Here is a 12,437-nt window from a genome sequence, read left to right as displayed (position 1 = left end):
TCTACATGGCACCGCTCGCCCACGTTGCACAACGGCACAACCTCAAAATCATCTGCTACGCCGACGACACCCAGCTAATCCTCTCCCTCACCAAAGACCCCCACACCGCTAAAACCAACCTCCACGAAGGAATGAAGGACATCGCCGACTGGATGAGAAACAGCCGACTGAAGCTGAACTCGGACAAGATGGAGGTCCTCATCCTCGGATCCACCCCCTCGGCCTGGGACGACTCTTGGTGGCCGACTGCACTAGGAACACCCCCTACACCCACCGACCACGCACGCAACCTAGGGGTCATCCTCGACTCCACCCTCTCCATGACGAAGCAGGTCAACGCCATCTCCTCCTCCTGCTTCAACACCCTCCGCATGCTTCGCAGGATCTTCAAGTGGATCCCCACCGAAACTAGAAGGACGGTCACCCAGGCCCTCGTCAGCAGTAAACTGGACTACGGCAACACACACTACGCAGGAGCCCCGGCCAAACTCCTGAAACGGCTCCAACGCATCCAGAACACCTCCGCACGCCTGATCCTCGACATCCCTCGCCGCAGCCACATCTCACCCCACCAGAAAGACCTGCACTGGCTCCCCATCAACAAGAGGATAACCTTCAAGCTCCTCACCCACGCACACAAGGCACTCCACGACACCGGACCAGCGTACCTGAACAGCCGACTCAGCCTCTACACCCCCAACCGCGAGCTCCGCAGACCGCGCCCTCGCCACCATCCCCGGCATCCGAAGAGTGACCGCCGACGGCAGATCATTCTCCCACCTCGCCGCCAAGACATGGAACACCCTCCCCATCCGCCTGCGGCAGACCGAAGCCCTCCTAACCTTCAGGAGACTCCTCAAGACCTGGCTCTTCGAACAGTAGCAGCATCCTCCTCCCCTAGCGCCGAGACCCTCACGGGTATGTAGTACGCTTTATAAATGTTTTGATTGATTGATTATTTATTATCCCCTTAAGTTCTCACCTTTATTGTACAATGAGGACAGACTTTTCCTGTATTGGACTCAACTTTGGGATACTCAGCCATTGGCTAAAGGTAAAGCTTCATCTCCACTGGCCTTTCGAAGAGCTGTGAAAGCCTACTATTTTGACAAATCACCTGTACTCAAACATTTTAGTAAACCCCACCACTTATCCTACTTCAGCTGAAGCTCTGCTACTTCCTGGAAGTCACTGTGCCGGATCAGAGTTCGGAAACTGTTCACAAGCAGCTGACAAATTATCGGCTTTAGATGCACTGCTGCCCACTTCCACTCCGTGACAGCTCTATCCGACTGTCGACAATGCTAACCCTATTTTGGTTGAATTTAGATCCCTCTTCTGCTGGGCTGCGCTCTTCCACTCAATCCCTGCTGAAGGAAGTGACCACCTGGACAAGTTACAGTCAGTTGTGTATTTCTAGTTCAGTCCAACAAAGTCAAATAAATTCAATCTGATATTCTTAATCATACCTGATAAACGTAGACTACGGCAATAATGCAACAATAGATTTACAAGTGCTAGTAGACCCCCAAAAACAGGATAGTAGAAGAACCAAGATGCAGCACTGAGGCACTCATCCTTCCAGTGTGCAGCAAGCCTCAACACAAACAGAAATGGTTGGGTTCTATTCAACAGGTTGCCAAGAGCTAAAAGAAGTCTTTCATTCTCAGACCAACATATCATACTATCAACCTTCTACCAATTCCAAATCAAGTGGAAGAACACATGTTCTACAACTACTTACAATTTATCACAAACCCCTCCAAGAACAAGTCACAAACTCAAAGTATCTTCACGCCTCATGTTGAAAAACAAAAGTATCTGGATACCTTCTTTAAATTTACCAGGGATGAGGAGATATTTCATAACTGTGACAAGACTGACCAAATGACATGTTACTAAAGTCTCTATGTTGAGCTGTTGTGTGTGTGGCAGGGTTTTATAAACAGAACATACACGTCACATCAAAGCTAGGCCTCATTGTACATCATCATGAGTACACTTCTGCATTAAGAATGTGCATGTGGCAGGCTACGGGCCTAGAAATAAATTAAATGATTGAACAGAAATGCGAACACATATATACACAGCTGCCATATTGGTATCCTCTATTCCATTCTGGCATTATTCATTTTAAAGCAGAGAAAGAAACTCTGTTCTCTGGACTACTGTCGTATTGAGAATACAAGATCATCTTGTGGTACACAAATCAAGCGAGAGAAGTTACTCACTTGTTGAAGGGCCGAGAGGAATTCAAGAGGGGAGTGCACCCTCCCGTGTTGAAGCATTATTTCACAAAAAGTACTCCCCTGATTTTCTTAACCGTTGGGACAGGTTAAGTTTTGAGGACAATTCCTGATCTAACACTGGTGGGAAATCCTACGTGAAGCTATGAATATTCCACCACTATAAAGTGGGAAATGAGGCACGTCCTTTTGTTTCATATTCCCTCACACCCCCTAGTGGTGTCATGCTTCATCATCGTGACACCCTGACACCTATAAGTCAGGGTGGGCTCAACCAAATTTCAGGGAGCACTTAGTAAGATGTTTTGAGCCAGCGGGATAAACATTTAAAAATCCACTGTCAGATCCCAGTTTCCCTTTATTCTTGGATCTGACAAGGACATTAAAAAGGAAAATTCGGGTCAAAAGGGATATTATGGTCTATTGCCAACATTTTTCAGTCCGCTGGTGCCCCATAAAGGGTGCTGGACTTTCTTCAGGGAGGTAATTGTTGCCCCCTGGGAAAAGGAATAGTAAGAGAATGAATATGCTACTTACCAGTATGCATCTGTTCTTGGCATGTAGGGCTGCTGACATTCATATCTGTGCATAGATCGCCGCCTAGTGTTGGGTCCGGATGATTGCACATTGTTGTCCTGGAAGAGTCTTCGAAGTATCACGAGATAGGTGACTCCTCCCCTGGACCACAGTGCGCATGGGCATCCTCTCCATCCTTAGATTGTTTTTCGCCATTGTGGCAGTGATGGAGTAGATACAGTAAGTGATGACCATGCTATACAGTAATTCTGAGTGCTGCAGCCGCTACAGGCGCCAGGGAGGAGGGTGGGCGATATGAATGTCAGCAGCCCTACATGCCAAGAACAGATGCATACTGGTAAGTAGCATATTCAGTTCGAGGCATGTGGGCTGCTGAATTCATATCTGTGCATAGAATACATAGCAGTACCTTCATTAGCGGCGGCTACCCGTGCCAGCTGCAGCAGTCTGAAAAAGAGTTTTGATAACAGCCTGTCCTACAGCTGCCTGCTGTTTTGAGTGTACATCTACACAGTAGTGTTTGGTAAATGTATGTATAGTGGACCATGTGGCTGCTCTACATATTTCCTGTAAAGGAATGTTTCCTAGGAAAGCCATGGATGCCCCTAACTTTCGTGTTGAGTGGGCTCGTGGGGGAATCGTTAATGTGTGTTTAGCTTTTTGATAGCAAATTTGAATACATTTAACGATCCATCTGGCTATACCCGCTTTGGAAATGGCGTTGCCCTTGTGTTGTGGAGAAAAGGCAACGAAAAGTTGTTTTGTTTTCCTAAAGTCCTTAGTTCTGTCTATATAGTACATGAGGGCCCTCTTTACAACTAGTGTATGGAGCATTCTCTCTGCGACATTCTGTGGATTTAGAAAGAAAACAGGCAGTTCGATAGTTTGATTCATGTGGAACTGCGATATCACTTTGGGCATGAATTTGGGGTTGGTACGTAGTACAACTCTGTTTGCGTGAACCTGTATGAATGGCTCTTGAATGGTTAGTGCCTGGAGTTCACTAACTCTTCTTAACGAAGTGATTGCCACTAGGAAAGCCACTTTCCAGGTGAGGAACTGAATCTCACATGAATGGAGAGGTTCAAAGGGTGGACCCATTAATCTGGTGAGGACCAAATTGAGGTTCCACACCGGTGCCGGTGGGTGTCTTGGGGGAATTACTCGTTTGAGTCACCTATCTCGTGATACTTCGAAGACTCTTCCAGGACAACAATGTGCAATCATCCGGACCCAAACACTAGGCGGCGATCTATGCACAGATATGAATTCAGCAGCCCACATGCCTCGAACTTTCCCTATACTATTTTGAATAAGAGCAGATAGCTGCTCCTTAGTTGCACTTGGACTTTTTCTTTCAGTTAAATCACTCTATCTGCGGAAAGAAATAGGAACAACAAAATCCACCTTTCTATTTATGTTCACATTACTCGAATCATCGTGCATTGTGCTGTTATCCCCGTGTTACAATGGTACGAAGGTGACAAAAGCAGTAATGACCCTAATTTTCCGTTTTAATGTCCCTGGCAGATCCAAGAATAAAGGGAAACTGGGATCTGACAGTGGATTTTTAAATCTTTATCCCCCTGGCCAAAAACATCTTACTAAATGCCCCCTGAAATTTGGTCGCGCCCACCCTGACTTCTAGGCGTCCGGGTGTCCCGATGGTGAAGCATGACACCACTAGGGTGTGTAAGGGGAATATAAAACAAAAGGACGTGCCTCCTTTCCCACTTTATAGTAGTGGAGTATTCATAGCTTCACGTAGGGTTTTCCACCAGTGTTAGTTCAGGAATTGTCCTCAAAACTTAACCTGTCCTAACTGTTAAGAAAACCAGGGGAGTACTTTTTGTGAAATATAAGATCATCTCACCTTGGTCGGATTTGACCTATAAGGAAGCAGAGATAGTTACAATGCTATCCTTTTGTACACTTCTGCAGAAGTGTCGTTGTTAATGTATTGAAGTAGCAATATGAGAGCTGAGCAATAGTTTCTCCTCTCCACAGGGATGTATTGGGATGTATTTATCAAGAAATACAAGAATCTGCAGTGTCAAACATTTAGGTTTGCTCGGACCTTTGATAATTATATGTAATAATTATTATAACTGAGACACATGACCTGTAGATGAATAATGCAAAATAAATGACAGATCATAGTAAAATAACAGTCAGTGTGTCTGTCTTTTTGGAACCTAGGCTGGGCTCCTTATAGAATAACCCCTGCAGATGAGCAATCTTTTTAAAAAGGTTCGACTCATAACACTGCCTATATAACAGAACATAAATCGTTAGAGAGATGAATGACATACACGTCACTTCTGCTTTTCTCGAAAAGGGATGTTAAGTGAGAGATCTACTAGGTGAATACCCCTAAAATTAAAGGGAAAACAGAAATTACCTGAATGCGGGACTCTGAGAACTGGAATCAACCACACGGTGAGCAGTCACTGACCTCCCAGGTGGGATGTTGGGTGCTTGTATCTCACTGCTGTAAATACATTAAAAAAAAAAGAATAAAACAGTACCTTAATCCAGCTGCAGTCTTCTAATGTGTGACCAAATACCTGCAGAATTGCTAAAGAAAAATGCCTTTTGCAGAGGTGCTTTTCACAAATGGGAAAGATTAGTGCGACAATGAGAATTTTTTTTTTGGTGGAATATATTTTTAGATTCAAAACTGAACAAACAGAGCAGTACAAGTTCACGTAAAATCTCCACAGAACAGGGGCACAAGTCATGCATAAAATCGCCACAAAAACATGGTCCCAAATCAGTGCATACATTTCCCCACCCGTACCAGGTCTTCTCTCCCCCCCCCCCTTCCCCAGGGGTCATATAGAACAGTATTTCCTGCATCTGCCAATACACAGCGGTCTTACTTCTACAGACAATGAGAATCTTAAACCGTAATATTGGATCACACAATTAATATACTTAACTTGTTTAGATGATACACAGATGTATATTTTTTACATTTTATTTTAGATATTGGTTCAGCTCAGCATAGATCCAACAACAGGGTCCCTTGGTGCTATAGAACGAAAAGTTTCTTACCTGTCGGTGTAGTTTTGCAGCTTGAAGATCTTTCTGGATTCACTATGCTGTGCATTATTCCGCGATCTTGTGGTTGGGTCCGGATTCGTAGTCTTTCCTTTGTTTTTTTTTTTTTTTTTTGTAGCCCAGGTGGGCGTCGACGTCCACCATTTGGTGCACCTCCCGTGACGTCGTCGTGCTTCCTGCGGAAGTCCCACCTTTGGGGCGCCATCTTCGGGTTCTTTTTTTTTTTTAACCCTAGGCGATTGATTAATCCTTTTGTCCATATTTCTGTACGTATCCACTTTTTTGATCCTATCCATTTCACCCCCTCTTCCTCCAGCCTCATCTTCCTGGCGGAGGTGGGTGGGTTCGCTAGTGAATCCAGAAAGATCTTCAAGCTGCAAAACTACACCGACAGGTAAGAAACTTTTCGTTTTGCAGCGTGAATCTTTCTGGATTCACTATGCTGTGCATAGATTTTGTAGCGGTTTTCCTATTTTTGTGGTGGCTGGGTGGAAGATGATCGCTGGTCGTTGAAAATGTGTTGTAGCACCTTCTGTCCGACCTGTGCTTCCTTATTCATTTGAATGTCCACGCAGTAGTGCTTTGTGAACGTGTGCACAGATGCCCAAGTTGCTGCGAGACAAATGTCTTGGATGGGCGTGTTTGCCAGGAAGGCAACTGTGGCCCCCTTCTTCCTTGTGGAGTGAGCTTGTGGCCCCTCCGTTAGCTCCTGTCCAGCCTGTTTGTGACAGAATTGGATAGTGAGGGCAATCCACCTAGCGATGGTGCCCTTGGTCACTGGTCTACCCATGAAGCTAGTAGCAAAGGACACAAACAGCTGCTTCGACTTCCTGAGTTCTTTGGTTCTTTCAATGTAGTGCATCACCGCTCTTCTGGCATCGAGGGTGTGCAGGGCCTTTTCTGCATTTGTAGTCGGGTTTTGGAAGAAACTCGGTATCTGTATACTCTGATTCATGTGAAACGCCGACACTACCTTGGGCATGAAGTGTGGGTCCGTCCTCAGGACTACCCTGTCCTTGTGAATTTGAATGTAGGGCTCCTGTAGCGTTAGTGCTTGAAGCTCGCTCACTCTGCGTAGTGAGGTTATGGCCACTAGAAAGGCAGTCTTCATCGTCAACATTTGTAGATTGGCCTTGTGAATGGGTTCAAACGGCGCCTTCATGAGCTCCGTCAGAACCACGTTTAAATTCCATGCCGGCGGCGGCAACCTTTTCGGGGGTGCCATTCTTTTGGCTCCCTCCATGAATCTCTTCACCACCTGCGAGCTGAAGAAACTTCCACCCTTCTCACCTCTGGTGTAGGCAACGATCGCTGCTAGGTGCACCCTTAGGGAGCTCGAGCAGAGGTTACTCTTTAGAAGGTGTGTGAGGTACCTCAGCACCGTTGAGTCTCTTGTCATTCTGTTGTGCAGGCCCTTCTTCCTGCACCACACCGTGAATCTCTTCCACTTTGCGCTGTAGCACTTTCTTGTAGTAGGTTTCCTTGCCTCCCGTAGCACTCGCATAGTGCTCTGAGGTAACCTTAGGTGTGCGAACTCTAGGTCTTCAGGAGCCATGCTGCTAGGTTGAGGGTCTCTGGCTCTGGGTGCAGGACCTCCCCGTTTTGCATTGAGAGCAGGTCTTTTCTTCGCTCGAACCTGTACGGATTGCCTTGCGCCATTTCTTGAATCTGTGAGAACCATGTCTGCCTCGCCCACTGTGGGGCCACCAGGATCAGACTCATGTTGCTGGTTCTGCACTTGTCGAGCACTCTGTGCAACAGGGGTATCGGTGGAAAGGCGTAGGCAAATGTCCTCGACCAGCTTATCCATAGGGCATTTCCCTTGGATTGCTGATCTGGTTGCCTGGACGCGAAGCTTTGGCATTTTGCATTGTGGCGTGTTGCAAAAAGGTCTATTGTGGGAGTCCCCCATCTCCGGAAGAGTTTCTCCGTTTCCTGGCCATTGAGCTCCCACTCGTGCGATGCTGAGGTCTGCCTGCTCAGCCAGTCTGCCTCCACATTGTCCTTCCCCGGTAGGTGAATTGCCAGTAGATCTATCCTGAGAGGTATGGCCCATCTCCAAATCTCCTGAGCTAGGGATGAGAGGGGAAACGACTGTGTCCCCCCTTGTTTGTTGATGTAGAACATCGCCGTGGTGTTGTCTGTCTGCACCAACACCCTCTGCCCGCACAGGTGTCTCTGGAATGCCTTCAGGGCTAGCAGTATTGTTTTCAACTCGAGGTAGTTGATGTGGCGGACCGCGCCTGCCGGAGCCCATAGACCCCTCACTCTGAGGTTGTCCATGTGCGCTCCCCATCCCATCTGCGATGCGTCCGTGGTAATGGTCACTGTTGGGCTTGGTGGTGTCAGGCTTCTCCCTGCTGTTATGTTGTCTCTGTTCCACCAAGTTATCTCCTCCTGCACTGCGTGCGTAACAACCACTAGATCCTCCCAACTTCCGTTTGCTTGTGACCATTGCTGTTGCAGCCATTCCTGGAATGGTCTCATGTGCAGGCGTACATTCGGCACCAGCTGGATACAGGACGCCATCATCCCCATCATCTTGCTCACCGCCCTCACTGTCAGAGCTCGCCCCTTCTGGTAGAGCTGCGTCTCCTTCAGTAGGGCATCTGTCCTCCTGTCGCTGGGCACTACTGTACTGTTGAGGGAGTTGATCTGTGCCCCCAGGAAAATCTTTACCTGCTCCGGTTCCAGCGATGATTTTCCCCAGTGGATGGAAAATCCCAGATTTGTGAGGGTGTCCGTTACGCGTTTTGCGTGCCTCTCGCACTTCTCGCGTGAGTTTGCCTTGACCAGCCAGTCGTCCAAGTAGGGGTATACGTGTATGCCCTGCTTTCGTAGGTGTGCCGCTACCGCCGACAGGCATTTTGTAAAGACCCTTGGCGCTGATTTTAATCCGAAGGCTAGGGTTGTGAACTGGTAGTGTTCCTGTTCGATGTTGAATCTTAGAAGGCCCTTGTGCCTTCTGTTTATTGGGATGTGAAGGTAGGCATCCTTGAGGTCCACGGTGACCATGAAGTCCCCTTCTCTTATCTGTGGCAGTACCTCCTGCAGTGAAGTCATTTTGAACCTTTGTGTTTTGACGAACTTGTTTAGGTACCGGAGGTCCAGTATGGGTCTGAGGTCTCCGTCTACCTTCGGAACCACGAAGTAGTTTGAGTAGACCCCTTTGTTGCGTTCCCTGAACGGCACTGTCTCTATGGCTCCCTTTTGCAGGAGTTTCCGTGTTTCTTCTCTGAGTATTGCCAGTTCTTGGGCCGATCTCTGTCTTCCCTTCGGCTTTCTGTTTGGAGGTCTTTTCTCCAAGTCTACGCAGTATCCGTACTGCACGATGTTCCGTATCCACTTGTCTGTGGTTATGCGCCGCCACTCCTGAAGGTAGAACCTCAGCCTTCCGCCTACCGGTGACGTATGCTCGTAGGCTCTTGGATCTTCTCTTCCCCCTGATGACACCTTTTTGCGCCTCACCCTTGGGGGCCTGACGAGGGTGGGCGTCTTCTTGCGTGCTGAGTCACTTCGAGGAGGGCTGATCGCCCCCTCTCCTCCTTTGGCCACGTCCGTTCCCTCTCCCTCGAAAGGACTGGCCCCGAGGTTGATATTGCCAGCTTTGCTTCTGCTGACTTTGTCCGTGACCTTCGCCCTGCTGACCTTGTTGGAACGCCTGGTGCGACGTCCCCTGTTGGCTTCCACCCCTACCGTAGGGTCTCCTCGAGGGATTTCCTCGTCTCATTCCCCTCAGCTGCAGGGCCCCCATGGACCTCGCTGTCTCGTTCTTCTTGAGCTGGGTGAGCTTCTCGTCCACCGTTGCTCCGAACAGTGTCTCTCCGTTGAAGGGAGTGCCCAGGATGTTGTTCTGCACTTCCGGTTTGAATCCCGAGATTCTTAGCCATGCATGCCTCCTTTCTGTGACCCCTATGGCCATGAGTCTTGCTGAAGTCTCTGCCCCATCCAACGCCGTCTTTATACAGGAGTTGGCGATGTTCTTGCCTTCATCTACCAGGTGAGAGGCTCTCTGGCGGTATTCTTCGGGGAGGTGCTTTACTAGCTCCCCCATTTCATCCCAGTGTTGGTACTGGTGTCTATTTAGGAGTGCATTTGAATTCGCCATGCGCCAGTGCATTGCGGCGTTCCTCTCGACCTTTCTGCCTGTGAGGTCGATTCTCCTGCTCTCTTTATCTGGAGGTGGGCCCGAGGTTGCTGGCACGTTGGCCCTTCTCCTGGCCGTGGAGGCAATGATGGAGTCTGTGGTGACGCTACCCTTGATGTAAGGTGGGTCCAGGGAGGAGTGTTTATACTTTTTCTCTGTCCTGGGCGTGATCGACCGACAGGTGGCAGGCTCCTTGAAGGCTTCTCTCCCCTGGTTCATCACGCTTTGTAGCATGGGGAGGAACTGGCTCCTAGTCTGGATGGGGAGCAGTGTTTCGACGAGAAAATCTGCTTTCGGCCTCTCCTCGTCGAGCTTGACGCCGAAGGCCATTGCTGCGCTCTTCACCACCATATTGTACACCCCGATGTCGTCGGGTGGCGAAGGCCTCGAGGGGTACGTGTCCACGGCCTCCTCCGGGTTTTCGGTGTCGAGATCTTGCCATTCGACGTCGTTGCCGGTAGATGTCGCCGATTCGAAGAACGATTGTTGGTCTTCTTCCTCGGCTTCTTCCTCATAATAGGGCTCCTCTTCCTCTTCGAGGTCCCTTGTCAGCCCTTCGGCGTCGAACTCCTCCTCGACTTCGACGACGTCCGCCGATGAAACCGTTGGAATCTTGAATTCCTTCATCCTGGCGTCGAACTCCTTCTTCCTTTGAAGGATGTTCTCCATTTCGGCCTCGAGCCGCCTCTTCTTTTTCTCCATTTCGGAGATGCTTTCGGCGTCGACCGCGGGCCTTTTCGATGAAACTTGCGTCGACGTCGAACGTTCTTTCTGCGTCGATCGGCCCGTTTCATGGGATGATTTCGACGACCCTTGCCTTTCGGCGTCTTTCTGCGCCAGGGAGTCCTTTTGTAAGGATCCGCTGGGCCTTTTGTCCGAAGTTCCCCCTTTGGACGTCGAAGTTTTCGGCGCCGGGGCTCCCTTCGTGGACCTTGACTCAGTTTTTCTCGAGTCACCCTCGTGTTTTCGAGGTGTTTTTTGATTTGCGCTCGACGATTCTCTTACCTCGTCTTCTTTCTTCTTGTCGGTCTCTACGACCGTGAAGTTTTCGGCTGCCTCGGCGACGTTGTCCTCGTCGTCCATGTCGAGGCCCAGCGCGTAGAGTGTCGGGGGTTTTCCTTGGCCCTCCATGTTGGCGTTGGCTCTCCTCTGCCTCTCTCTCACCCTGAGTGTCTTCGGCGCGAAGACTGAGCAGGCGTTGCAGTCGATACTCTGATGATCCACCGGTAGGCAGAGGTTGCAGACCGGATGCAGGTCTTTCTGCGCGAACTTGTGGTGGCAGTTTGGGCAGAACTTGAATGGCGTCTTGTCCATTTCGCTCAGGGTCTCTGAGCGTGCATTCTCCAAGGTTGTCGAAGAAAAAGGCTCGCTGGTCTTCTTTCTTCGCGTTCCTGTCGAAATCTGTTCTTTCCTGATGTCTTCTCTTGATTCTATCGATGAAACTCGCTTTTCTTCCTTCTTCCTCCGAGTGAACTTCTGGAGCTTCCCGATGACGATCCAGACCCAACGGCGGAAAAAAGAATCTGAAGATGGCGCCCCAAAGGTGGGACTTCCGCAGGAAGCACGACGACGTCACGGGAGGTGCACCAAATAGTGGACGTCGACGCCCACCTGGGCTACAAAAAAAAAAAAAAAAAAACAAAGGAAAGACTACGAATCCGGACCCAACCACAAGATCGCGGAATAATGCACAGCATAGTGAATCCAGAAAGATTCACGCTGCAAAACCTGCATTTTTAGTGGACGGGCTAATGTGTAAATGTGGGGACAGTTAAATTAATGAGTTACCACTAGGCAGGCTCTGCTTCTAACCATCTAGCATTGAAATTTAGGAATCTTAAACCTTTCTGGTTAGCTGATGAATGTCAGAGCCGCTGGGACAGTACCACTAGAATCTGGAATGAAGAGGAACCTGAAGGCATATGAACTGCTAAAATTTGTTGTGTCATAGGCAACCAGTGAAGACTCAAAGCAGCGTAATTCTGAATCAGTTACCATGTCCATATTTGAGAATCAGAACGCTCAATTTATCTAGAGTTGCAATAGTCCAATCAAGATGAAATAACATTAAATATTTGTAACTTAAGGGGCAGGGTGCCCAAATCGAGAATACACTTTAGAAAATGAAGCTGGAAGAAACATGGCTTAGATACAATAAGAATTTGCTCTGGAAAAGATGGAGAACGGTCATAATTTAATGCCCAGGTTTCTTACACAAGAAACCGAGGATAGCATAGGCCTCTGACTATCTGAGAACAAATAACAAAAAAGTAGAAATAATGGAGAGCTGCAGAAGGTGGGCCTTGGCTTGGCCGGAGCCGATGGCGGATGCGTGAGCAAAGAGCTCCGCATCAGCCTTACTGTTATCCTGCCAATAAAGACGCCCTGAGCCCAGCAGCGCATTGCTGGCGACACTCCAGAAGCGGGAGACACTGAGAGCGACT

The 12,437-nt window shown here is 48.7% G+C and overlaps 1 protein-coding gene across 2 annotated transcripts in view; it reads right to left on the bottom strand.

Moving 5' to 3' along the window:
- The window catches only part of LOC146863304 (uncharacterized), a 306,982-nt gene that overhangs the window by 172,749 nt on the left and 121,796 nt on the right, over positions 1 to 12,437 (bottom strand). For both annotated transcript variants that reach the window (XM_085642718.1, XM_085642719.1), the window contains exon 5: positions 5,185 to 5,274. In XM_085642718.1, the coding sequence (XP_085498844.1) occupies positions 5,185 to 5,274 (90 nt within the window). The remainder of the gene's footprint in view (positions 1 to 5,184; positions 5,275 to 12,437) is intronic.

The sequence above is a fragment of the Triturus cristatus genome, chromosome 2_2 (genome assembly GCF_964204655.1).
Source record: "Triturus cristatus chromosome 2_2, aTriCri1.1, whole genome shotgun sequence".
Taxonomy (NCBI): domain Eukaryota; kingdom Metazoa; phylum Chordata; class Amphibia; order Caudata; family Salamandridae; genus Triturus; species Triturus cristatus.
Note: the sequence above shows the minus strand (reverse complement) of the source record. Positions and strands in the feature narration are given on the sequence as shown.